Source organism: Meles meles, chromosome 4 (genome assembly GCF_922984935.1).
Source record: "Meles meles chromosome 4, mMelMel3.1 paternal haplotype, whole genome shotgun sequence".
NCBI classification, from domain to species: Eukaryota; Metazoa; Chordata; class Mammalia; order Carnivora; family Mustelidae; genus Meles; species Meles meles.
Genome location: NC_060069.1, coordinates 109,765,186 through 109,791,383, shown reverse-complemented (window position 1 = coordinate 109,791,383; position 26,198 = coordinate 109,765,186). Strand labels below are relative to the sequence as shown.

Here is a 26,198-nt window from a genome sequence, read left to right as displayed (position 1 = left end):
GGACCCTGAGATCATGACCTGAGCCGAAGGCAGCGGCTTAATCCACTGAGCCACCCAGGCGCCCCTTTCCTGCCATCTTTAAATCAAACCAAAAACCAAAACCCATTTATTGCCTCTGTATTCCTTATAGGATACAGTCCAACGTCTTTAAGCTCCTGTTTAATGGCTTTTAAAGTTTCACCTGCACAGCTCCTTTTCTAGTGAAGGATTTCCTTCAGTGTCACATGTCCTAAACCTCAGCCATGCTGGCCAGACGAGATCATGCCTTTTGCTCTCAATCTTTTTTCTGCAGGAGTTCCTTCATTCTTCTTTTCACCTGAAGAAATCCTGTTCTGTAAAGATCAATATGAATGTCCTTTCTGGGTAAAGCCTTCTCTAGCTTATTCAACAGTGTCTCCTCTGCTTCTACGTTTAGCACATAATCTCTTTTATTCCACTAAATAAAAGCCAAAGAAATATAATAGTTAACCTTTTTGAGCTTTATTGGGTATTATTGACAGATAAAAATTGTACATATATATAAGGTGTACAATGTGATGTTTTAATACACATATACATTGCACTGAATCTAATTAACATATCCATCACCCTACATAGTTACCCTGTGTGTGTGTGTGTGTGTGTGTGTGTGTGTGTGTGTAGGGCATGAGAAACTTGAGATCTATTCTCTTAGCAAATTTCCAGTATATAATACATAATTACTAATTATAGTTACCATACTATGTATTAAACTTCAAAAGTTAATTTCTCTTACAACTGGAAGTTCATACCCTTTGACCCCATCTCTGCTTCCCCCACCCGAAACCCTAGCAGCCACCATTTTACTCTCTGTTTCTATAAGTTCAACATTTTTTTCTTTTGCTTTTTTAGATTCCATATCCAAGTGACATCATGCATAATTTTTCTTTCTGTGCTGACTTATTTACTTAGTGTAATGTCTAGGTGCATCCATGTTGTCACAAATTGCAGGATTTCCTTTCTTTTAAAGGCTGAATCATGTTCTATTGTGTGTGTGTGTGTGTGTGTGTGTGTATACACATATATACTTTTTATCCATTCATTTATTGGTGGACACTTAGATTGTTTGCATATCTTGACTACTGTGAATAATGCTGCAATGACCATGAGAGTGCAGATATCTTGATATAGTGACTTTCTTTCCTTTGGATATAAAACCAAAAGTGGGATTTCTGGATCATATGATAATTCTAGGTTTCATCTTTTGAGCACCTCTATACTATTTTCCATGATGGCTGTACCAATTCACACTCCCACCATGTATGAGGATTCCATTTTCTCTACATCCTCAGCAATCTTTATATTTGACTTTTTAGTAATAGCCTCTGTAGGAAGTGTGAGGCGATATCTCATAATTTGGATTTGTATTTCCCTAATGATAGTGATGTTGACCATCTTTTCATAATAGATGATATTTATAGAGTTCTTAGTATGAAAACATTCTTTTAAGCAATTACACATTATTAATTTAATATTCATAGTTACCCTATGAGCTTGATCCTATTATTGCCTGCCATCTAGTAGTTGGGAAACATGAGCACGTATAGGTTAAATAACTCTTTGGAAGTCACCTACCTGCCTAGTACCAGGGCTTGCGTTGTACCCATGAAGTTGGAGTCCAGAGACCATGCCTTGACCCCTATGTTATGCTATTTGTTTCATTTCATTTACGTGTTCTAGATTTTAATGTTTGTAGAATAGGTAACTTTATTTATGGTTGTATGCCTGGTAGGGATATAGTATCTGGTGTATTGTAGCTAATCAATAGCTCTATATGTCCAATGTATTTGAATTAATATGAAGCGGAAACTTTTGGACTAAGAAAAATTTAATTTTCAAAAGTTTATAGAAACAAGGAATTATGTAAGGAACAATTTAAGAAAAAATTCAAGAATGTTTTACAAAGGTCAATAATTAAATACTTATTCGATATTAATGAGATGCACCCTGTGGTTCTTGATGTTTAGCATACACCTTTTTTTCCCCTACAGTTTCTCATTTATATCAACAGTATTGAGTAGATGCTTAACCCATATTTACTATAGTCTGTTCTTCAGGCACATAAAATTTCCACTGTCAGTAGATTGCACTGGCTTTTCCATATGCATCATCATAAATTGTCTTAAAGCTACAAAAGTTTTAGAATGAGTAGCACACTTCCATAATGGTAACTTTCTGAAGTACGTGTGTATTAGTTGTTTTCATTAACCACATGTGTTTTCCTTGGGTGACTGTTAGGTAAGATGTTGTATTGGAAATTTCCTTTGTAGAGTAGCTTCCAGTTTTTTAAAATTAGAAGAATTGCTTTCTTTATTTCTTTTTTTTAAAGATTTATTTATTTGAGAGAGAGAGAGAGAGGAAAGTGGTTGGGAAGGGGCAGAGAGAGAGACTCAAGCAGACTGAACGTTTAGCATGGAGCCCAGCATGGGGCTCAATCTCATGACCGTGAGATCATGATCTGAGCTGAGACCCAGAGTCAGATGCTTACCCAACTGCCGCACCCAGGCACCCCAGAATCAGTGGATTTCTGAATAACAAACTGTAAAGCCATACTGATTCTACCTAGAAGGTATTTAATACATACTTACTGATTGAACATGTACCATTAATCATATTTGTATGTTGAGGCTGCTGACAATTCAGAAATGATATAAAAAAAAAAAAGAACAATTTTGAAGTTGATTCCAGAGATGTTCTTTATTATCTGTTCCGTGTACACAGAGAGGCAGAATTGTGGCTAAAGAAGACTTAGGGCATATAGGACTTATAGGACTCTTCAGAGGGAAGCTAAGTTGAAAATTACCTTTGGATTTTCAAACAGTAACACAGTCTAAGTATTTCAGTCTTTTTTATTTGCTTTATTTGTTTGTTTTCTAATTAATTACTTCTGAAGGGGAAAGCTTTAGAAGTACTTCCAGTTAACAGAACTCAAATGAGATTCATAAACAAAAGACATAGACTAAAGCCTTGCTGAGACTCTTAGAGCTCATTTCTGTAACCCGGCAATCTTCTAATGTATAGGAACAATGAACCTTTTTTAACCTTAAAGACATTATGGTCTTTCGAAGCTGTTAAAAATAGCAGAGCCAAAGAGATGATACAATATTCAGTTTAGGGGAATTTTGAGTGTCATTATCTCCCTGAGCAGTAACCATGAACAAATGATCAAAGACATTGTCTCTTTTAAGTGGAAAGATGAACCGAATGTGTTAGCACCTCAGTGGGACTGGGAATATGTGGGAAACATAATCATAAAACAGCAGTTGCTGGGCTGCAGCACAGCCGTCCAGGACACTCTGTTCAGCAGGGGTCTTGGTGTTGTCAGCACCTGCTGATATCTGCCCAGGGATTCAGCTACCTAGACTGAGATCACCTTTGCTGGTGGATGCAAAGCTTTGCCATTGAATTTTATGTCCTTCCCTCTACCAGAAGCAAGGGAATTTAAGTAAGATTATCTAACTATAGAGTGCATATCACAGGCCAAAGAAACTCTGTGACTTTGTGCATCAGTTTTTTTAAGAGTACGTTTTATCTGTTCTGGGTTTATAGAACAGAAAGTAGAGTTCCCAAATACTCCTTTGACTCTTTCCAGCCCCTAGTTTCTAGTTATTAACAGTTATTAACATCTTGCATAAATGTACATTGCTATAATTGATGAGTCAATATTGATATGTTATTATGATCAACTGTAAGGCTATAATTTACGTTAGAATTCCCTTTTTGTGCTGTACTTTTTAATGGGTTTTGACAAATGTATAATAACTGCATTCAACATTATCAGAATAATTTTACAGCCCAGGAAATTCCCTGTGCTCCAGCTTCCTGTCCCTGCCTCCCTCCGTTCAAACCCCTGACAACCACTGATCTTTTTGCTATCTTCGTAGTTTTGTCTTTTCTGTCATGTCATATAGTTGGAATCCTGCAGAATGTAGACTTTTCAGATTGGCTTCTTTCACTTAGCCTTGTGCATTTGAGTCTTTTCATGGCTTGATAGCTCATTTCTTCATTTCTGTCTATTGCTGAGTAATAGTCCATTGTATGGCTGTACCATATTTGGTTTGGTTTATCTGTTCACCTACAGAAGGACATCTGGGTTATTTCCAAAATTGAGTAAGTATGAATAAAGTTGCTATAAACATTCAGGTGCCCGTATTTTGTGAACTTAAATTTTCAACTCACCTAAAAGTTGTAATTCTGAAAAGTTTGTTTGTTTGTTTTATGGAAAGACAGGTTTTTAAGTTAGAAGGACTTGACATAAATCCCAACCTTTTCATTTTGTTCATCCATCAATTTTTCTTGGTAATCTATTATCTCTGCTGTTCTGGGTATGTAAAGTGCTCCTCTGCCTGTCAGCTGAATGCCTCATCTGCATTAAAGGATCTTAATATACCTCTGGTTCCTTATCTGAAAGATGTCTACCACTTCAGTTATTTGCAGTTTTCTATGTTATTTTGAGAAGGTGAGCTATTGTGGACGGAAGTCAGTTTATTTCTGGCAACAAATGGTCAGCTGCTACATAACATCACACTGAGAGAGAGATGGTCATATATATATTCATTTGTTTTCTTGTAGTCCCTCCAGTCTATAGATTTTTAAATATTTAAGTCTAAATACAGAAAACATTTTAATACCTTTCAAATAATATTCCCAAATTAGCCACAGTATAAAATGAAATAAAAACCTATAATCATTTTCTGTGTATCTCTAGTCATGAGACTTGAACATGAATCAAGAATTAATTTTGAACTCTGGTTCTACTGTATGCTGGCCTGGTCATGTTTGTTTATTCTCTTGGCTTTGTTGGGTGAATAGTATCTTACCAGTAAAATGAGGCATCATGATATTTCTTCATGATGCAGATTAATTTGCTTATCATACAGAACTTTTATGAGACTCAAATGCAGAAATGCACAATGTATATAAAAGAATATTGCAGGGTGCTGGGTGGCTCAGAGGGTTAAGCCTCTGCCTTTGGCTCAGGTCATGATCTCAGGGTCCTGGGATCAGCCCTGCATCAGGCTCTGCTCAGCAGGGAGTCTGCTTCCCCTTTGCTCTCTGCCTGTCTCTCTGCCTACTTGTGATCTCCCTCTATTAAATAAATAAATAAAATAAAATAAAAAAAGAAAAAGAATATTGCAAATGTCCATTATTGGGGCACCTGGGTGGCTCAGTGGGTTAAGCATCTGACTCTTGGTTTCAGCTCAGGTCATGATCTCATGGGTTGGGGATTGAGCCCTGTGTTGGGCTCCCCACTAAAAGGAGTCTGCTGGGGAGTCTCCCCCCCAGCCCCTCCCCCTACTGGCACAAGCTCTCTCTCTAAAATAAATAAGCAAATATTTTTTTTAAAAATCCATTATTATTAATATTATTGCTCTAAAGTGACTTTATTTTTAACTGAGCTAACCCCTTACTAAGTCAAGTATCCTTTTTAAAAACTGCATTCATACCAAAATCCCAATTTTCTTGAATCCAATAGTCTACAATGTCAGAGGGTCAGTCAGTAGAGTTATGTTCTGCCTAATTTCTCCCATGTATTAGCCAGGATCTTTTGAGAAGCAGATATCAAAATAGATTGAACATGTAAGGATTGTACAAGGGAAACACCTAAATGAGAAAAAAATGAGGAAGGAGCTGGTGGGCGGGGAAAATCATCAGAGTGCAATGAGAATCTGACTCTAGGGGAACGAGAGACAGAAGGAAGATTGGATGGACACATTCTACAATGTTGTGTAATCTAAGGAAGTTTCACCAGGGAAATGAATTTCTTGAGCTGTAGTTAGCTCTCAGAGGAGTCCCTTGTCTCCAAGAATCTTGCCTGTTTTTAGTAGCCCTACTCTGCTCAGTCTTGAGCCCGCAGCAGCCCAGGGAAAGTGTGGCCTCAGCACAACTTGGTGATGGATCTCAGAGCACAGCAGTTGAGTTCCTTTGTAAGTTACTCTTACTGTGGCTGGGGGTCTGTGAGGTACGTTTTCATGTCCATCACACTTCATGGTTTCCCTTGAATAATAAAGAGGAAGCACTTACTTAGTTGACGCTTAAATAAGAATGTGAAGCTGTGAAACAGGAGCAGGTGAGGCATGATGCAAACTTTAACAACCACAGAAGAGCAGCTGAATGCAGACACCTTTTCAGCCTACAGAAGAGCCATTTTTTCTGTTGTAAGAACTAGGTTTTGTCTTGTTTTGTTTTGGGAGGATTATCTTGTCCATGTTAGGTAGTCTTCCAGTAATTCTTCTGGGGGTCATTTTACCATTTCCTAAATCACAGCGTAAGTGTAGGCACATTTTTACATCACAGTAGGCCTCTGGTTCTCCAAGGCAAAGCATTCAGTGAGTTAAAATCTTTGCGAGTAAAGGAAAGTTTCAAAGCTGGAGGCAACTTCAGGTCCTGATTTTATAAGATATTTAAAGCATTCCTCCATCTGACACCTTAGAAATGATAAAACTACCTTTCAATACAGCTTCCTATATTTTTCATCTCTACTCATTGCCTTCCTAAATTATCTTGTTCTCTTTCCCACTTTTCCTCCCACTCATCAATTAAGAATAATGACTGTCAGGGAAAATGGAATATATGAAAAGTTATTGTTAATATTAATAGAAGACAGTATTGTCTAAGTTTATGCATTCCAGAGTTATTTCACTGAGCTTCCACCGTGGGCAAGCTATAATGGGTGTTGTTCTGTGCGCTTACTTGGTCCTTGAGGTGATACAAATCTGTCAAAGCTGGAAGATGATTTCAGTTTCATATAACAGATTGTGCTGATTTTCTAAGCATATGCAACTATTTGTTTTATTTTAAAATTTCATCTTTCCTGTGGCTTTAATTTCTTTTAAAAATTACCTTCAACAAATGTTTCTATTTCTCCTTCCTTTTCCAAACTGGAAGACTAGATCTTCCAGTAAAAGAGTTTAATTCCTTTCTTTTTTATTAACATATAATGTATTACTTGTTTCAGGGGTACAGGACTGTGATTCATCAGTCTTACACAATTTAATTCTTAAAAAAAGGGAACCATGCCATAAAAGCCATCATTTTTTCCCCTATGACCTTATGTTATATTACAGCCCCTCTGGGGAGATGTCAATTAAAAACATGAAATTTACACAAATCTAAACCTCGAAATCAACCAGCAGTCTGTACGTAATCTGTGGGAAAACCTATTAAATAGCTTTTTAACCTTATTACTTACCATGTTTGATTGTACAAATATATTTCCTCTGGAGACATAGGCAGTGCTAATTGGGATTCATGTGAAGAAAAGAGCAAAAACCTATTTCAACCTATGTAAATATCTTTTGATACCCAGTTAGAGACTTGATGTGGCGTACACCAGTAGCAACCATATTGGACAAGGTCACTCAGCCAGTCAAAAATCAAAAAGCAAAAGTCACCTACTCTGCTCATTCAGTAGCCCTAACAATTTGTTTGCTATCCCCGGTTACTTTAGCACCTCAATTATAAAATAAAATTCTCCAACACTGTTGAATATTAATTGAAATGCTAAAGAAATGCAATTAACACTGCGGTTATTAACAGAAGTTGTCTGTGAAAACAATGATGATCTTATTGACTAAAAGTCTTTCTGATATATTTTTTCCAAGGCATTTGAGGAATATTAAAGCTATTAGGAATTTGTTGTTTGGGGGTTTGGAAGTGTTATCAAGGACAGCTTTTATTTTCTCAAATCAAGAGATTTTTTGTTGTCATGGCATTAAATTATTTGCAGAAAACAAATTTATTCTGTCACAATAATTATGAACTCTCTCTGAAGACAGACTCTAGTCTAAATTCCAAAAGTTTCCATTACTTCAGATGATGCAATTAAGGTCTTTTGTGAAGCGTAGTGCCTGTTTTCCTGTTGATAGTGTTTTTCTATTGATAGTGTTTTCATGAATACAGTACAGTTATTGTTCTTGTTAAAATAATTGAATTGTATTCACAATTTCAATACAACTTATATGACAAAATGCACAGAAAAATGTTACTTTTTACCATTCAAATAGAACTGATATTCTGAATTAGTTAAACCTGGAATTTCATGCTGAGAAAATGTTCAGAGCAATGGAGCGTAAATGTATTCATCTTTCCTTTGCATTATTTTAACCTGGAGGAGTGTTCAAATATTGGTTTCTTCCATCACCTCTTTAGTTAAGCTAGTTCCCAAATGATGTCCTCAGAATATGGACACAGACAATGCAGGAACTAATAAGGGAAATTGAATTAGAGGAGGGGAGCAGAAGGAAAAGAAAATGTTGCCAGTTTTTTTTTCATTGTCTTGACTAATTTGTATGGGTGGAGGATTGTCCTTTTATAAGCATCTTAAAGACAAAACCTCAAGTCCTAGGTAATTTGGGGAAGTATGAAAGGAAAGAATAATCAACTTTGTGAACTTCAACTAACATAAATAATTCATTATAGAGATGCTTTAATTTTTATAATGAGTAAACTATATGGTATAAAAATATGTTTAAACATTCTCCTGTTTAGTCTTTATCAGTATGAATGTCTATTTTAAAATAAAATATAGAACATTGTTCTTTTCATATATAAAATTAAAAATTTCAGTTTCAAGGTAGTCTTTCTATACTCTCCCCCCTCACACACATACAGAGCATGAAGTGTTTTTATTTCATTTTGTCCCCAAGAAGGGACCAATGTTTCGGCATTTTGGCGTAGACCCCATAGGCTCATCGAAAGCTCATCACTGGGGAATGATGACTTGGTAAGACAGAGGGTTCTTTGTGGGACAGATGTGTGGAAATCCCAGTCTTACCCTCAGAGACAGAACGTGAGAAGAGTTGCCAAAGAAACCCTAAATCCTGGTGCTTTTAGTCACATGTCAAAATAAATCTAGATCTGTACACTGGCTTGTATTAAAAAGTTTTAAAAGTAAAATAGCATTTGGGGGGGCAATTTTAAGATACGGATTTCAAAACACTACATAACCTCTCACTCTCATCTCACTGGATTCCCTGGAATTTTAAAGGAAAGTATGTGGTTTTCTGGAATGTTAAATGCAGAGAAAAGAATATGGGCTTTAAGAATATGATCTTATAGAGTTCCTTTCGATGTAGTACAGTAGAGCTTTATTTTACCCATTATTATTGAACTCCTGTAATGTTCATGATGCTGCAACAAGTTTCAAAATGAGAAAAATGTAGGCTTTTCCTTCAGCTATGTTGCAGCATAGTGGAGGAATTAAGCTGGTAATTTCTCCTTTTTTTCAAAAAGAAATTAAGCTTTTAAATGCATGAATAAATACATATATATGTTTAGAACTTAAACTAGGAGAACAGTTTTTTGTTTTGTTTAGTTTTTGCACATTGCTGATCTCCCATACTAGAACAGTGCTTGGCACAGAGAAGGTACTCAATAGTCAATGAATGAATGAATGATAAAAATTATAAATACTGAAATATATATAGAGAAAAATAGTGTGTTTGGATCCCATTTGTGTTCAGTGGGTCAAGTAGAGCACTGTATGGATATATGCTTTATTGCTCCTGTATTAGCAAACATTTAAGTCCCTCCAGTTTTTTTAATACTCAAAATAATGCTGTATTAACTTCGTATACAATTGTGCATTTGTACAAAAACTTCTATAGAATAGATTCTCAGGGTAGAATTGCTGGATCAAAGGGTATTAGCATTTTTAATTTGACAGATACCATCAAATTGTGCTTCTACAGATTCTATTCAATTTAGAATGAGCCTTAAGCATTTTATTTTATTTTTTTTTAAGATTTTATTTATTTTTGCGGGGGAGAGAAAGTGCCTAAGCAAGTGCATGAGTAGGAGGAGGGGCAGAGGGAGAGTGAGAAGCGGGCTTTCTGCTGAGCAAGGAGCCTGACTCATGCCAGTACCCCAGAATCATGACCTGAACTGAAGGCAAACGCTTAACCCACTGAGCCAACCCAGGTTACCTTACATAGTTTATTTTTTATTTAAAGTTACTTTGACCATCTGATGAAAACTTTAAATTCTCTTTCTATAAAAACAAAGTTTTCATATCCCACAGTTTGGGGACTTTTAAAGTAACTGTAGAGTTGTCATCTATGGTCTAACATTCATTTGTGCAACCCAAGTTAAATTCTAATAAGCACAGTAGAATCTTTACATTTACCGATTTAAAATTCATGAGGTATTTCTCAGAAAACAAAAGTAAAGGTTCACAACATAAATCACTTCTACTGGCTTTTAAATAATTTTTTTTAAAAGATTACTTATTTTTTTATTTGACAGAGAGAGAGAGAGAGATCACAAGTAGGCAGGCAGAGAGATGGGGTAGGGAACCAGGCTCCCCACTGAGCAGAGAGCTTGATGTGGGCCGGATCCAAGGACCTTGAGATAATGACCTGAGCCAAAGGCAGAGGCTTAACGCACTGAGCCACCCAGGTGCCTTGCTTATAAGTAATTTTTAATTAAACTTTTTGCTTGTAATTTAAAAGTGGCCCCAAGAGGAATCCAAATGTTAGTTAGTGCTGGTGATGAAAGTGAAGAGAAAGTAGATCTAATAGTTTCTTGCATTTTATTAGGACAATCTTATGTGCATCTATGAATTTGAGAAAACTGCCAGTCAGGACATGTTCCTTATGAAGATCAAAGATCTACTATGTAGAAATTACTGTAATAAAAAAGGAAGTTTGCCGTAGGAGAGAAAACGAAATGCCACTTGGTGCCTCTGCATGGTCTCTCGCTAGGACATGCCGGTGAAGTAGTTCTTTTTTTTTTTTTTTTTTTTCCCCTCTTTAAAAAGATATTATTTATTTCTTTGACACACAGAGAGAGAGAGAGAGAGAGAGAGAGAGCGCAAGTGCACACAAGCAGGGAGAACAGCAGAGGGAGAGAGAGAAGCCCAGTCTCTGCCAAGCAGGGAGCCCGATGCAGAACTCCATTCCAGGACCCTGGGATCATGACCTGAGCTGAAGGTAGACGCTTAACTGACTGAGCCACCCAGGTTCCCTAGTGAAGTAGTTCTTATCTAGAAATCTTCATTCGGTGTTCAGGTCAAATGAAACTACCTGCAGGAAGTCTTCACCAGTATCCTCAAGCTCATTGCAGGGATTCCTTCCTCTGCATTCCCACAGTACTTAGTTTACAGCAGCTCATGTTCCTAAAGGAATAGATCTTGGTATTATATGTATATATGTGTATATATACATATATATATCTTGGTAGTGTATATATACATATATATGTATCTTGGTATTATATATGTGTGTGTGTGTGTGTGTGTGTGTGTGTGTGAGACAGACACACACACACACACACACACAGAGACATATATATTTTCCTCCCACAAAGAACAGCTAACGTTTTGCCTCTAGTAGGTGTTCAATAAATACTTTGATGAATGGTCATATGTATAAACAGGTGATTGTTGAGATAGGCCTTAAAGGATATGGATGGATTCAACCAAGGCCCAAGGAACAATAATAAAAATGAGGCAGAGATGGGGCAAAGCCTGAGTTAATTAGGAAGAACAGTGACTTATCCAGCCTCATACATTATTCCAGGCTTCTAGTGTGATGAAGTATCAGGCAATGGTAAATTGAGAAGACAGTTTTCAATACAGGCATGCAAATACCAATACTGTATTTTTAAAATTTTATTGTTTTTGTAGATCTCTTTTCTAAGACATAAGTCATTATATTGACCCCTAGTTTACTAAAAAGATAGATATTTCAAGCATTATAATATACCAAACTTGGAAGTAAGGAGCACATATGTTAAAACATAATCTTGGGTGATGCCTGGGTGGCTCAGTGATTTAAAGCCTCTGCCTTTGGCTCAGGTCATGATCCCAGGGTCCTGGGATCGAGCCCCACATCGGGCTCTCTGTTTAGCAGGGAGCCTGCTTCCTCCTCTCTTCTCTGTCTGCCTCTCTGCCTACTTGTAATCTGTCTGTCAAATAAATAAATAAATAATCTAAAAAAAAAAACAAACCCAAAACCATAATCTTGGGCGGGTGAGGGATAGGGTGGCTGGATTATGGACACTGGGGAGGGTATGGTGAGTGTTGTGAATTGTGTAAGACTGATGATTCACAGACCTGTACCCCTGAAACAAATAATACATTATATGTTAATAAAATTTTAAAAACCCACAAGTATTAAAAAATATATATTCTTGGGTACTAGAAGTATTTTATAATTTAGTAAGATGGCCCTTTCCCCTCTAAATGTTACTCCACAGTGGCCTAACAATTTATGGTTATAATCCGTGTATAGAATTGGAGGAACCACTGGAAGAAAGAGAAAGAAAGAATCACTATTTTTCTTATCTGTAGGCATTACATAGTTACACCTACATCGTGGCATGTGATACAGGTGAAAGACCACCCAGAAAGCAGATTTTGAGTAAACATCTTCCTATTGCAGGTTCAGCAAAAACCCAGCTTGTTCCTCAAGTACCCATTTGTTGAAGAGAAATTGAAAAGCAGGGTAGGAAAACACTTTTCTCTACTTCCCAAAATAACATATTCCATCAGATGTCTTAGCCTGTCTGCCATCCATTCTAAATTACTTGGTAATTATCTTTTTTTAAAGATTTTATTTTGGGGCGCCTGCGTGGCTCAGTGGGTTAAAGCCTCTGCCTTCGGCTCAGGTCATGATCCCAGAGTCCTGGGATCGAGCCCCGCATCGGGCTCTCTGCTCAGTAGGGAGCCTGCTTCCTCCTCTCTCTCTCTGCCTATCTCTCCACCTACTGTGATCTCTGTCTGTCAAATAAATAAAATCTTAAAAAAAAAAAAAGGTTTTATTTATTTATCTGACAGAGAGGGAGATCACAAGTAGGCAGAGAGGCAGGCAGAGGTGGAGGGGGTGGGGAAGCAGGCTCCCCGCTGAGCAGAGACCTTGATTTGGGGCTCCATCCCAGGACCCTGAGATCATGACCTGAGCCGAAGACAGAGGCTTAATCCACTGAGCCACTCAGGCGCCCCTACTTGGGAATTAAAAGCTCTGTATCTGTCTCTCTCAGCCTCTCTCAGTCTCACTTCTTGCTTGTTATGTATCATATGACCTTCACAAAAAATCTTAAATTCTTACTTAATGCCATAAAGAATAGGAGGTATTATGAAGTACATTTGCCTCATAGAGTCATAAAATCACAGGTTTGAAAGACACCTTAAAGGTATCTAGTTTGGGGTGCCTGGGTGGCTCAGTGGGTTAACCTTCAGCTCAGGTCATGATCCCAGGGTCCTGGGATCGAGCCCCACATCGAGCCCCACATCAAGCCCCTCTGCTCAGCAGGGAGCCTGCTTCCTCCTCTCTCTCTCTGCCTGCCTCTCTGCCTACTTGTGATCTTTGTCTTTCAAATAAATAAATAAAATCTTAAAAAAAAAAACCAAGGTATCTAGTTCACCCTCTATCAATAGATATCATATTAAATAAAATACATGTAATACATACAGCTTAGAAAAAATATATATAGTATGTATAATTTGTGCTTGATTGTGATACATGAAGTAGATTTGCTAAAATAGAATATTTTTTTGTAATCTCTGTGAAGAGATTGGATCTCAAATCCCCAGAGTCAGGAATCAATCTCCCTATCGTAGTTGAATATAATATGTTTCTGTGAGGAAAACAGAGTTGATAATAGCTAAGTGTTATTATGTGCCACTTCTGCCTCCGTCCCTCTATTCATAATCAGTGATTATTTAGTCCTATACTGAGATTCTGCTTTACAACAATGATCAACAGAAGCCAATTTTATTGAATACAGAAAGCCAGTAGTTGAAGATCTAAACTAGCAATTTTCAACTAGATGGAAGTTTGGTGGGCAGTTTTGCCTTCCAGGGGACATTTGTCCTGTCTAGAAATTTCTCATTGCCATAGCTGGGGGGAGGGCGCTACCAATGTCATTAGTGATGAGGTTGAGAAACACAGCTATAAACTGATGTTACAAAATATTTATATGTTTAATTAGAATTCTGTATGTCTTAATTCATTTAATAAAAAAGCTCGGGCGCCTAGGTGGCTCAATGGGTTGAGCCGCTGCCTTCGGCTCGGGTCATGATCTCGGGGTCCTGGAATCGAGTCCCGCATCGGGCTCTCTGCTCAGCGGCGAGCCTGCTTCCCTCTCTCTCTCTCTGCCTGCCTCTCTGTCTACTTGTGATCTCTCTCTGTCAAATAGATAAATAAAATCTTAAAAAAAAAAAAAAGCTCATAGGGACACTATCATGTTTACCTGTCAAAATCAGTCAAAAAAATACGAAAGTAATTTCTGAGGGTAGCTTTCTCAATTCTACTTGCTTCCTCCCCAGCAATTCCTCTGCACAAATAAATTTCTCCAAAATTTCTGTAGAACTGTGATTTAGTTCTTATGTCCTAAGTTCTGTGCCAGTTGCGATTGTGAATAACGCTTCTACATCACCTAACAGAGCTACAGAGCTCAGAACAATGTTTGGAAGGATGAGGATGTTATTGAAGTATCAGTGCAATAAAAAAATAATTAACCACGCTAAGCTACAGCATGTGAAAATAGACTCTATAATTCCCCTCCTTTTTTCTATATTATTTACCGTTCTGCTTGTAATGTAGTGGCAGGTTCTGAATTTTAAGATACCTCCACTCAAATGTCTGTATATCAGCAATGCAAAAGGAATGATTACTCTGAACTTGATAGTCTTTAAGAATTAGTTTATACAGGGGCGCCTGGGTGGCTCAGTGGGTTAAGGCCTCTGACTTCAGCTCAGGTCATGATCCCAGGATTCTGGGATCGAGCCCCACGTGGGGCTCTCTGCTCAGCAGGGAGCCTGCTTCCTCCTCTCTCTCTGCCTGCCTCTCTGCCTAGTTGTGATTTCTCTCTGTCAAATAAAAAAAAAAAAAAAAGAATTAGTTTATACAGAAAAGGTATACCTCACCAATATGGGCACAATAATTACATTTTTATTAGTTCAGTTAGAAATAAACTGTGTTCACCTAATTTCAAAAATTATACCAGAGTCTGTTTCAGTGCCTCCCTAAATTATTTGCTGTACAAAATGCGTAACCAAAGCTGTGTTGTATTTATGATCACTTATCTGAGATTCGTTATGTCAGAATTATTGGGCTTAGAGATTTTTCTTATGCTGTGCTTTTCCCATTGTGTTTTTTATTGAATTCTCCTATATAACCTTTTTAGTTCTATTGTTCTTTATCTGTAGTTACTAACTCTTCCCAAAAAACTTCTTAAATAATTACACACTGCTTCTTGAGTCTAACACATTTTTGCATTTTATTTTATGTTGGGACATTTTGATAGCAACAGCAATATTAATAATTCATATCAATACCTTACATTTATAGAGCATATTTAATACAGAAGGGTTTTAGCCCAGTTTAAAACGTCTTATGATACATACATATACACAAAGATATAACATGTACAACATAGAAATGCACACACTTGTGCCCACACTCATTCCTTTTATATTTAGCTTCTTTGAGGAAGGACATTGTGATCATTCTATATTTGTAATAGTGTCCAATAATCTCTAGTCTACAAAAACATGAATATTTTAACCAACTAATATTGCAGGGAGAAAACTGCAGGGGAATTTTAGTGAGTTAAGTTCAATTCAAATCAAAGATAGAATCTTTTGCTTCTGCGAAAAGTGTAAACAGAACCATTTGTGTTGACAGGTACTTTGGGTCTCACTGGCACTTCATCTCAAAGACTGAGACGTCTGTAGGAATCAGGATGCTAATTCATCACCAAATCACAGTGGTTATGTAGCCATTTTATCTCTCCAGGGTTAGGTATATCAGCTGTACCACAGATTCAAGCCTTTCGTCTTTCTCTCAGATGAAACTGGGAGTTGGTATATACTTAGAATAGAGGAAAGTTGATAACTATAGCAAACTTGACAGTTACTTCAGAAATTTCATATCTTTGACTCCTAATGGAGTCCAACTGATTATCATCCTCTATGCCCTAAGATTAGAGACCAGGGCTTCTGTCTATAACCATTGGCCTTTTAGCGGCTGCCCTTAGGCTTGTCACATGTCTTATTTCCCTTAGGTTTCTTATGCGGAGTCCTGTTCTGGCTAATTTGGGATATCAAGATGTCATTAAAAGACCCAACTCATGAATTCTCAAATACTTTTCAAAACAAGCCTTTGCTTTGTGGTCATCACAGTAAGACAAAAGGCATTTCACATTATCATTCGTAAACCACAGAACACAAATAATCCTTAATTTCTTCCGAAATTAATAATAAAGTTCGGTAGAGAGAAATACTCTCTTCTGTAGTTTCATCCGTGAATTCTTACATGGTGTTTGCTTTGTGTTTGTTTCTCTTCAGAAACGAGTGCCGGGCAAGCGTAAGTCCGTGTTCTCTGCATATCAGAGGCAATCTAGGACAGCCTTTATTAGAGTATGTGGTAGGAATAACAATTCCCAAAGTTCTGGGGCGCCTAGGTGGCTCAGTGGGTTAAAGCCTCTGCCTTTGGCTCGTGTCACCATCCCAGGGTTCTGGGATGGAGCCTGGCATCGGGCTCCCTGCTTGGTGGGGAGCCTGCTTCTCCCCGCCCCCCCCCCCCCGCCCCCTCTGCCTGCCTCTCTGCCTGCCTCTCTGCCTACTTATGATCTCTGTCTGTCAGATAAATAAATAAAATCTTTAAAAAAAGAAAAGAAAAAAGAATTCCCAAAGTTCCAATGGTACCAACGCCTCCCTGATTTTCAAAGATGTTAATTTAATAACCAAAATGGAAAGGATTTCAGAACATTCAAGTGAGAAATCCAGTATGATGCCTGTTTGATGCCAGGCATTGTTCCTGGGGATACAAAGATAAGGATATATGGCCCCTTTCTTGTTGTAGTTGTACTTCATTATGCTAATAACACACGATGTACTTGAAATTCCTGTAACTTTAAAATCTGTTACAAAATTTGGTATCTATATAGCGCATTAAAGTTCTGTAAGGAAGAGAAAAGAAAAAGGGTCAGTAAGAAATAGCAAAGAATTACATTTTTTTGCATAAAGAATTTTCTCATTTTCCCTGTGTACCTGGCAAAGGATTCACCTCCTTGGAACCTAAGCTGTAGAACGTGAACTGTTTTCATTCCTTGACCAACCATGGGAGTACCACCGATTGTCAAAAGAAGGTGTGCTTTTACAAGTGATAGGAGATAATGAGAGGGCCGTGTCCTGCCGTAAGTTAAGTTATAGGTCCAGATCATCTTAGAGTCATTATATATTCAAGTGACTTGCCACATACTGGTGAAAAAACAGTAAGTCACAAAATTGTTTTCTTGGGTTGGCATATCTATGCCAGTGCAGTGCATCAACAGATCTTAAAATACATGATAAAAGTTCCACATTTAGCCTACAAAGCATTATAGAAAACAGGTACTATATTGAGAAATAAAGTAACTTCTTAATTCTCATTAGTTTGCATATCTGCAACCACATTTCTAAACCCTCACAATTTGTATTTTAACAAGGCTGAAGAGACCAAGTCTTTATTTAGAGTCCTATGTGCTGCAGTGGTTTGAAGGTAAAAGGAATTAAAGTTAGAGTATGGGAAACACTAAACATTGAGTTAGTTTTTATTATAATACTGAACATATGATAAACAGTTTTGGAAAACTACTTGTCTCCAGTAGCCAGTGAAAAGCACATTATCATGATTTATACTTTGTATTCTTTATTTTAACAATGTTAAAAATGCTGGAAACTAGTTGTTCTGAGGCATATTTACATGAAGTTTGTGTTTCTTGTAATGATTTTTTCACTGGGGCAAAATTGCTTTAAAGGAAGTACCTTCTTCAGTTGACAGGACTTTTAAAAAGGAATTTTATTGTCTTTTTGTTCTTTACCAAAGGTAGTGATTTTTATCCCTATATGAAATTTTCCTACGCATTGTGATTGATGGGTAACAGTCAAAGTGTCCACTGTCTTGTTTCCTCAGAAAGTCATAAAATGGTATTTGTGTTTCAAATGGCCTTAGCTTTGCACTTCAGCACCACCTGGTGGACAAAATATCTTTCTCCCCCCCCCCCTACAGTTTCAAATTAAGTTAGCCTGTTCACACTATATCCAGTGATGACATTTCTCTCTTCTTTTTTTTTTTTTAATATTTTATTTATTTATTTGACAGAGAGAGAGGTCACAAGTAGGCAGAGAGGCAGGCAGAGAGAGGGAGAAACAGGCTCCCCATTGAGCAGAGAGCCCGATGCGGGGCTCGATCCCAGGACCCTGAGATTATGACCTGAGCCGAAGGCAGAGGCTTAAACCACTGAGCCACCCAGGCGCCCCCAGTGATGACATTTCTTAATAGATATTTAATTGTAAACATATTTAATCTTAAAAACCAGTGTGAGCAAAATAAGGTAAAAAAGTCTGAAATATTCCCTGAATACTCATGTCAAGTTAAATGCCTGCATTTTTTAAACTTCATGAATGTCTACAGGTTTGAATAGTATGTTGCATACATATGCAAAAGTTGTGAGGTTATGACATTTTAATTTTTTGTAATCTACATTTTTTCTCAGTAAAGAATGAAATAAGACCAGGAACTTTTCCTGTATCTTAGTAGCAAATTATGGTTTAAGTTAGATTGTCTACCCAGAATTCAAGATAACCACTTGATAAACACTTTACAAAGAATTCTTATACTTCAGATTCCTGTCTTGTTAATATTTTATACATAATTAAAATTAAAACTAATATATTAACCATTGCTAATATAAAGTAAGCCATTTTCCTACTTACACCTAAAATTTGGTTGTAGTTTATATGTATTAGTTTAATTTTTAGTAGTTTTAAAAAATTTTTCCAGAAGATAAATTTGACAATATTTTCAAATGAAAAATATATTTAAAACTCATTTTGAGAATTTTAAACAAGATAATCTTTGTGTAGTTAAACATGTCTCTGAAACGTAACATACATTTTTTTTTCCTATGGCATGTATACTTACCAAAAAAAAAATACTTTCGCATTCCATTATGTTCCTTTGCAGCACACACTTTTCTCTTCCCTGGTAAAATAGAGGGTCTGTAAACTTGAAATGTGTGACATTCAAAGGTTTAGTAGCTAAATAAGAGTTGTTGATATTTAAATAAGAAACACGTTCTAGCTTCATACTTTTTGTAGTGTGTGTTTGTGTTATACAAATTATAATAGGAAATCTTCATTAAGGTGCACATCCTGAAGTTATTTGCTTAGTTACTTCAAGAAAACACTTAACATCTTCTCTCTCTTTCTTTTTTTCTTTTTTCTAAAGGCCTTGGATGGTATACTGTAAACTCAGCATATGGAGATACCATTATCATGCCTTGCCGACTCGATGTACCTCAGAACCTCATGTTTGGCAAATGGAAATATGTAAGTGTAACCTACTTTGGACTTGGCTAATTACTTCTAGCTTTTTGTTGTTGTTGTTTTTGTTTTTTGAGATAATATTCCTTCTGTGAGTAAATGTGAATTTCAAATTAACATAATGGCAGTATTCAACTATGGGTACAAATGTAGGAAGGTAGAATTATGTGTTGACTATCTCAAAAGAGTAATACCTAAATCTTACATAAGAAGTGCTATTTTAAAATAAAGCCAATAAACACGTAATTCTTAGATCATATTAGTCTGAAAGATTTAACCTTAAATGTTAGAGGCAGAGGAAAAGGCAGAGTTCCAGAGTAAAATCAGTGGCATGTAGAACAGAGCTTAGTGGAAGTTGGCAGCCTTTCTCCACATACTCATGTTCGGTTTGGTGTGGCTATTGCAAAGGCAAAATACACCAGTTGCTAGAGTACCCAAATATTCATTGGGAATTAGTCATCAGCATTAGAAGCTTGTTTCTAGTGTTGTCTTAGAACTACGTTGATGTGGCTGGTCCTTTTTACATATAACATTGTTCATTTTACTCCTATCTTGCAGATAGGAGATCATACTTTCGTAGGTATGGAGGCACAGATGGGTCTAGAAATGGAGGGTAGATACCTGATAGATGATTTGGGTGGTTAGGTACCATTGACTGATAAGGTGTTTCACTTTAATTACAGAAACCAAAAAAGGTGTCTGTGTGGCCCAGTTTCCTAATGCCAAATCACATGAGACTTAAGGTAGTTTTGACCTTGAATTAGACTTATGCTTCCTTGAATACAATGGCAGTTTTCCCCAAGTTCCTTAAATTGTTAAAAGGTATTTGAATAGGGAAAAAAAAATATGATGGTCAAATAATTTTTGAAAACTTTATCACAGTATTTCTCAGAGCCTTTTATATACTAAGATGCCTTCTAAATAGTATAAGCTTGCTTCATTTCTTCGTGGTGTTTGGGGGGGGGGGGGTGTTTTCTTTTCTTTTTTTTTTTTTTTAACCACTGCAGAACACACTTTGGGAAATGGGCTTAAGTTTGCACCCAAGCTGGGGGTAGAACACAGTCTTTCAAAATATGGGTTCTTAAGTCAGACCAACATGTTCTACCATATACGTGCTGTGGGATTCTGGACAAGTGAATGAATCTCCATTCTCTCATCTCTGAAAAGGGGGTGATAAGAATAGTTTCCCCTCAGTGGTGTGAGAGTTATATGAAGTAATTCATAGCACAGTCTTGATGGAGTACTTGGCACATGGCCCTTGTTCTGGCTGTGGGGCTCTAAGCGCATGCGCGTGTGCGGGGGTCATGTGACAGCAGAGGAAGGGGGTGAGGCAGCTCAGCACTTCCCTGTATTCCCCTCCTGATACCTGCTCACACTGGAGAATTTTGAACCATTTCTGGTTTACTGTAAAACTGGGAAAAGGAAGTTAAGGCCTGTGAGGACAAGGTCTGTTCACACCCCTCAAACTCCAGGAGAGACTACACCTGCTTCACCTGTTGAGTCGAACCTACTGCCAAAATAAATGGAACACAGATGTTGAAAAATCGTGATCGTAGACCTTCCCGATGATGATTCAGGGAGTAATTTTCACCCAAACTGAACTGGTACAGTGGCGGTGGAAACAATAATGACAGTTTTCAAATGCTTAATTAAAGCAAAGAGCTTCGGCAATAACCGGATGAGATGCATTTGAAGTACCATGGGCTCTAAAACCAGTGTCGATTTGTAGGCAGAGTTGGCAAGCTCTAATTTAATGAAAGCTGAAAGACAAATGGTAGATTTAGAAAGAGTGGAAGGGGCCAGACACACAGGAAGGACAGATTGGCTTCTCCCCTCCTGCAGGGTCATCTGCCTGTGAATGGAGATCATGGTTCCCTGTGAGCCTTTCCACACTTCACCCCCCCCCACCTCTTTCTTTCTTTCTTTCTTTCTATGTTCAGTTAGCCAACGTATAGGGCATCACTGGTTTTTGATGTAGCATTCAGTGATTCATTAGTCGTGTATAACTCCTGGTGCTCATCACAGCACGTGCCCTCCTTGACCCCCGCCTCTTCTTCAGCATCCGCCTCAGTGCTGGTACAGAAGGGGCAGCTAACAGCTATGAAGAGCGCTATAGTGAAGTCTTCGTGGAGCCACACTGCAAAGCTTCAACCTTTGCTCTGCTGGACCCTTGGACAATTTACATAACTGACTTCTGTCTGTACTGTATAATCTAAATGAATCTAAAATTCAACTCTAACTTAAAAGGGTCGTTAGGAGTATTAAATTCATTACTACGTGGAAAACCCAAGGAAAGTACCTGGCATATGTTTAATGACTATTATTTATTGCATAAGTGTATGAATACAGAAACATAAGGGACTGGTTTAAAATATTTCTCTCAGTGAAGGAATGATTTAGAGTAAGGATTTGGATTGCAAACCTGTGACAAAATTAAAAAATTTAAGGAGAATATTATTGATGTAATCAGATTTTCAAGGAACTAAAACTTTTGGCTCTAAAATTAGCTTAGTAATTGTCTTGGCTTGCAGTGCTGTAACAATACTGTAGACTAGGGGCTTCAACAACAACTATTTATTTCACACAGTTCTGGAGGCTGGGAAGCTCAAGATCAAGGTGCTGGCAAATTTGTCTCTTCGTGAGGGTCCTTCTCTTGATTTGCAGACAGCTGCCATTTTGCTATGTACTCACATAACCTGTGTTTTCTTCCTCTTCTTATAAGGGTACTAATCCTGTCATAAAGGCACCATTCTAGTCCTTCATCTAAACCTACTGACCTCTCAAAGGCTCCATCTCCAAATATCAGCATCCTGGGGTGGAGGGCTTCGACATATGAATTTGGTGGTGACACAAACATTCAGTCCATAAAAGTAATAAATACTAATAATTTTTAAAATGTAACTCCCCGTAGTACCTTGGAATTTGCCATGCACTTTAAAATGTTTTATCGTATTTTATTTTCTCGAAGACCTTGTGAGGTAAGTAGAAGAGAGATTGGCTCCTATCTTAGATTAAATTGCTTATTAGCTAAGAGAATTTTTGTGGGAGCAAAGGAAGAGATGAATTATAAGTCTTGGGCTCTTGGCATAATTGTCCATGCCAGATTATATTTTATGTTGATAATAAGTTTTTATATGAAAGCTCTCTGAGCTAAGTTTTATGACTCAGATAGCAAAACTATGGATTTTAGTGATTAATCTGATTCTGTTGCTTAATGGACATGATTGTTTCATAAGGGCACATACCGTTCCTCCATGAAGACTCATTAAATTATGTTATAAGTAAAGGTCAGCTCTGTCAGTTTTGGCTGAAACTGAAAGGTGTGGACATTTAAAATATGTGGATTAAAGTAATGAATATGCAAAGGATAACTGCCCAGGACTTCTGAGTATTTGCAGCACACATGTATGCTTGCTCTGATGATTAGCTGAATATCATTTTGTGCATTTGTGTGTTTGTTTTCATCTATTTTTTTCTTTAAAATTAGATATAATGCCAGCCCTTCTTGGTTTCAGAACAGTCACTAAATTCTGTCCTTTGGATGCAAGAGAAGCTCAGATTCCAATAGCTCTGTCTTTCCATGTTCACATATTTAAACTGACACCTGTAAAAGAACGTAGAGCCTCTCCTCTTATGAAGAGTCATTTTCTGTAAACAAAGATTTATGTGAGGCTCATATCCAAAATTACTCCTTTTGGACAGAACTATAAATATTGGTGGAAGAATATGGCCAAGAAGTTTTGTTATTCTGGATGTAATCCTGAAACATCTGAATATGCTTGTTTTTAAAATGTATTGTTATTTTAATTTTTAGGAAAAGCCCGATGGCTCCCCAGTATTTATTGCCTTCAGGTCCTCTACAAAGAAAAGTGTGCAGTACGACGATGTACCAGAATACAGAGACAGATTGAGCCTCTCAGAAAACTACACTTTGTCTATCAGTAATGCAAGGATCAGTGATGAAAAGAGATTTGTGTGCATGCTAGTAACTGAGGACAACGTGTTTGAAGCACCTACAATAGTCAAGGTGTTCAGTAAGTAGTCTGCAGTGTAACTGCTAAGTGGGATTGATGGCTGGTACTAGAAAATGTTCTTTAGCAAGAAGAGTGAACGCTCTATAGTGTCTCCATGGCAGGCATCTCTGTGAGAGGACTTCTAACGATCTTCATTCTGCTCATGCATGCTGTCAGTGAGGAAAACAAAAACCCTGAAATTTAAATAGGAGTTTTGCAGCAAGGAACTAAAAGAATATTCTCTGTTGTTTTGTTGGGTAACATTTCCTGGGATATGAAGTACCACAAAGTGAGAACTGGCATGTGGTCTTTTACTTTCACTGACATGTACAAATAAATAGTCTATGAGATATACATAGATATATGACACATACATATAATCATGCATGTCACGCACACAGACACACGTATCAGACTGATCCATATAAAATTAATATTTTGACATATTAAACAATAAATACAAGCAAATCCAAACCATCTTATGACTTAGAAATCTAAGCTTTTTATGTGTGTGTGTCAAAGTATGTGTGTATGTAGCATTACACACACACACAAACACATACACGCACACACACATACATATATCCTGGCCTTTAATAATGTTGCTTTAGTTCTTCAAAGTGTTCAGTTGGTTTAGAAAATTGCCCCCAAATAAAAAAGCTCACCACACCCTGAATGCATATGCGGAATACCTCAAGGGGAAGAAGTAGAGTAAGGTTGGAAGAAAAATCAGAAGAAGAAACTTGGAGTAATTACTGTAGTCATTACGGCAAAGTTACTTTGCCTAATGATAACATATAGTTCATGTTACTGTGCAAATAGCTATGCAAATGAATGACTTGAGAAGTTCTAATTAAACATTTTATCTTTTAATATTCAAGTAAAAAAAACCACCTCCTGTTACATCATAATATATTAGAAATTACAGGGAGAAAAATAGGTCTCAAAAGTTTCAGAATGCCAGTCTTTTTTAATTAGGGAAGAAGGTCTCACTTTTCGGTTTTTTTTCCCTCTACTTTCTGATAACATGGCAGCATCTAGAAATTGTTACAGTAAATAGGGAAGAAAGAAGCCCAGAGGGCTACTGTAGCAGACAACCATGGATTTTCCCCATTTCTCTTGTAATAGCCTATGCAACTAAGTGGAACTGTCCCTTAAGTATTTATATAGATTTCAAAGCTCCTATGGGCTCCTGACATGGATTCAGAGAATTCTTGTACTATCAAAAGAAACCTTTGTTCTCCAGAAGAACATTGTAAAAGCATATTACATGTTTCAGTTGATTACCTTTCAGCTTAGAAGGCACTTTCCAGAAATCATCCACCCTTCTTAGTCATTTTATAAATCACACCAAATTCCAAGTGTTTACCAGTCATGCCTTCCATTAAATACCCCAAATAATCTGCCTCCTTTATTTACCAACTGCGCCCCCTTTTTTTTTTCTTCCTTCCTTCCTTCCTTTCTTTCTTTCTTTCATTTCACTTTGATGTTATTAGGAAAATGGATGGTGCACTTCTAGGGACACTTTTTGTAAAGAGAACAACCAATACAATTTTTTAAATTAGGCCATGATGTCATAAATATAAGTTCACAACAAGAATGTAAGACAGTAGGTAGAGATTAAGTCATAGCACCCCAAAGGTTATGGGTATTGCTTCGTCATTACCAGGTTTCTTTGTTACTGTGTTAAAATTCTCAAATATCAAGCTAGTCTACAAGACAGTTGAGAAAATCCAGGTTGTTTCCTTTAGAAGAATCATTTGTTAAAATTTTCAGAATACACCTAAAGAATATACCATACAGCAATCTGGGAAAAAAAAATCCAGTTGGTCTGCTTTGATAAAAATTTGTAAGATATTTTGGAATACAGGGAATTTCTGTGATTGTTAAAACAAACTCACACCCCACATACTGGCAGCACCCCCTACCCCCTTCTCTTTTGAATGTTGTTGAAAACAAAGTGATTCTCAGAAACAGAATTTGCATTCCAGGCTCTGGGCCAGAGAGAATTTAAATAGACAAGTTACACACTCTTGAAAATGGCATTTTATGCTAAAAACCGTGGAACCCTCCAAGTCCAATTAAATGAACAGCACAGCTCATGATAAGGAAAGAGTTTGCAAGAGCATATAGGGGCTTTGCTTTTTTTTTTTCTTTTTAAATAATGAATTAGTTTGGGTCACATTTTTTGAAGCCAACAGCAGCTGTGACAGGGAGACTTTTGTTCTGTGCATGTGTATATATTGCAGTCACTTAAGAGTTACTAGGCTCATCAATCAGTGCTCTGTTTCCTTCTGTCGAGTCACCTAGCAACATGCATTGTGTACTACAGAATCGAGTATGGTTGACGTGAGCTAATCCCAGCTCAGCTTGCTGCAGAGTGCCATCCTCATGGGCAAACTTAGACTGTTCTTATTCAGACTGGAGGCCATGACCGATGACTCTGCTCCCTCTGCTGTAGGCTTGTTTGTTTAGCTTTAAACTATACCTCAGATACAACAGCCATGCCCATAAAGCATCTGAAGTTCAAATAAGTCATGTTCTTTATTGCCACAAATACAGCTTTTTTAAAAAAAGAATTGAATGGCAGCAAAATTAAAATGTGTTTGCATTTAATGCACGTTTGAAGTTCATAAAAACATTCAGAAACATCAGTCAAGCCTTTAAAGGTCCCAAAGTTTTATTCCAATCACTGTGTAAAAGTTTTGGAGGTCAGATGGGTACCCAGATTGCCAGCTGGCTGTCAGTGGTGGAACAGAAAAATCCCTGACTGGTCATCAGAAGACCTGGCTTTGTTAGGTGTGTTGCTTATATCTGACTTTGAGGATGTTCACTAGTCCGAGGCTGCTTCTCTC

At 37.3% G+C, this 26,198-nt stretch overlaps 1 protein-coding gene across 2 annotated transcripts in view; it reads left to right on the top strand.

Moving 5' to 3' along the window:
• ALCAM (activated leukocyte cell adhesion molecule) overlaps positions 1-26,198 on the top strand; it is a 212,176-nt gene that overhangs the window by 135,355 nt on the left and 50,623 nt on the right. For both annotated transcript variants that reach the window (XM_046002918.1, XM_046002916.1), the window contains exons 2-3: positions 19,236-19,336; positions 23,145-23,364. In XM_046002918.1, the coding sequence (XP_045858874.1) occupies positions 19,236-19,336; positions 23,145-23,364 (321 nt within the window). The remainder of the gene's footprint in view (positions 1-19,235; positions 19,337-23,144; positions 23,365-26,198) is intronic.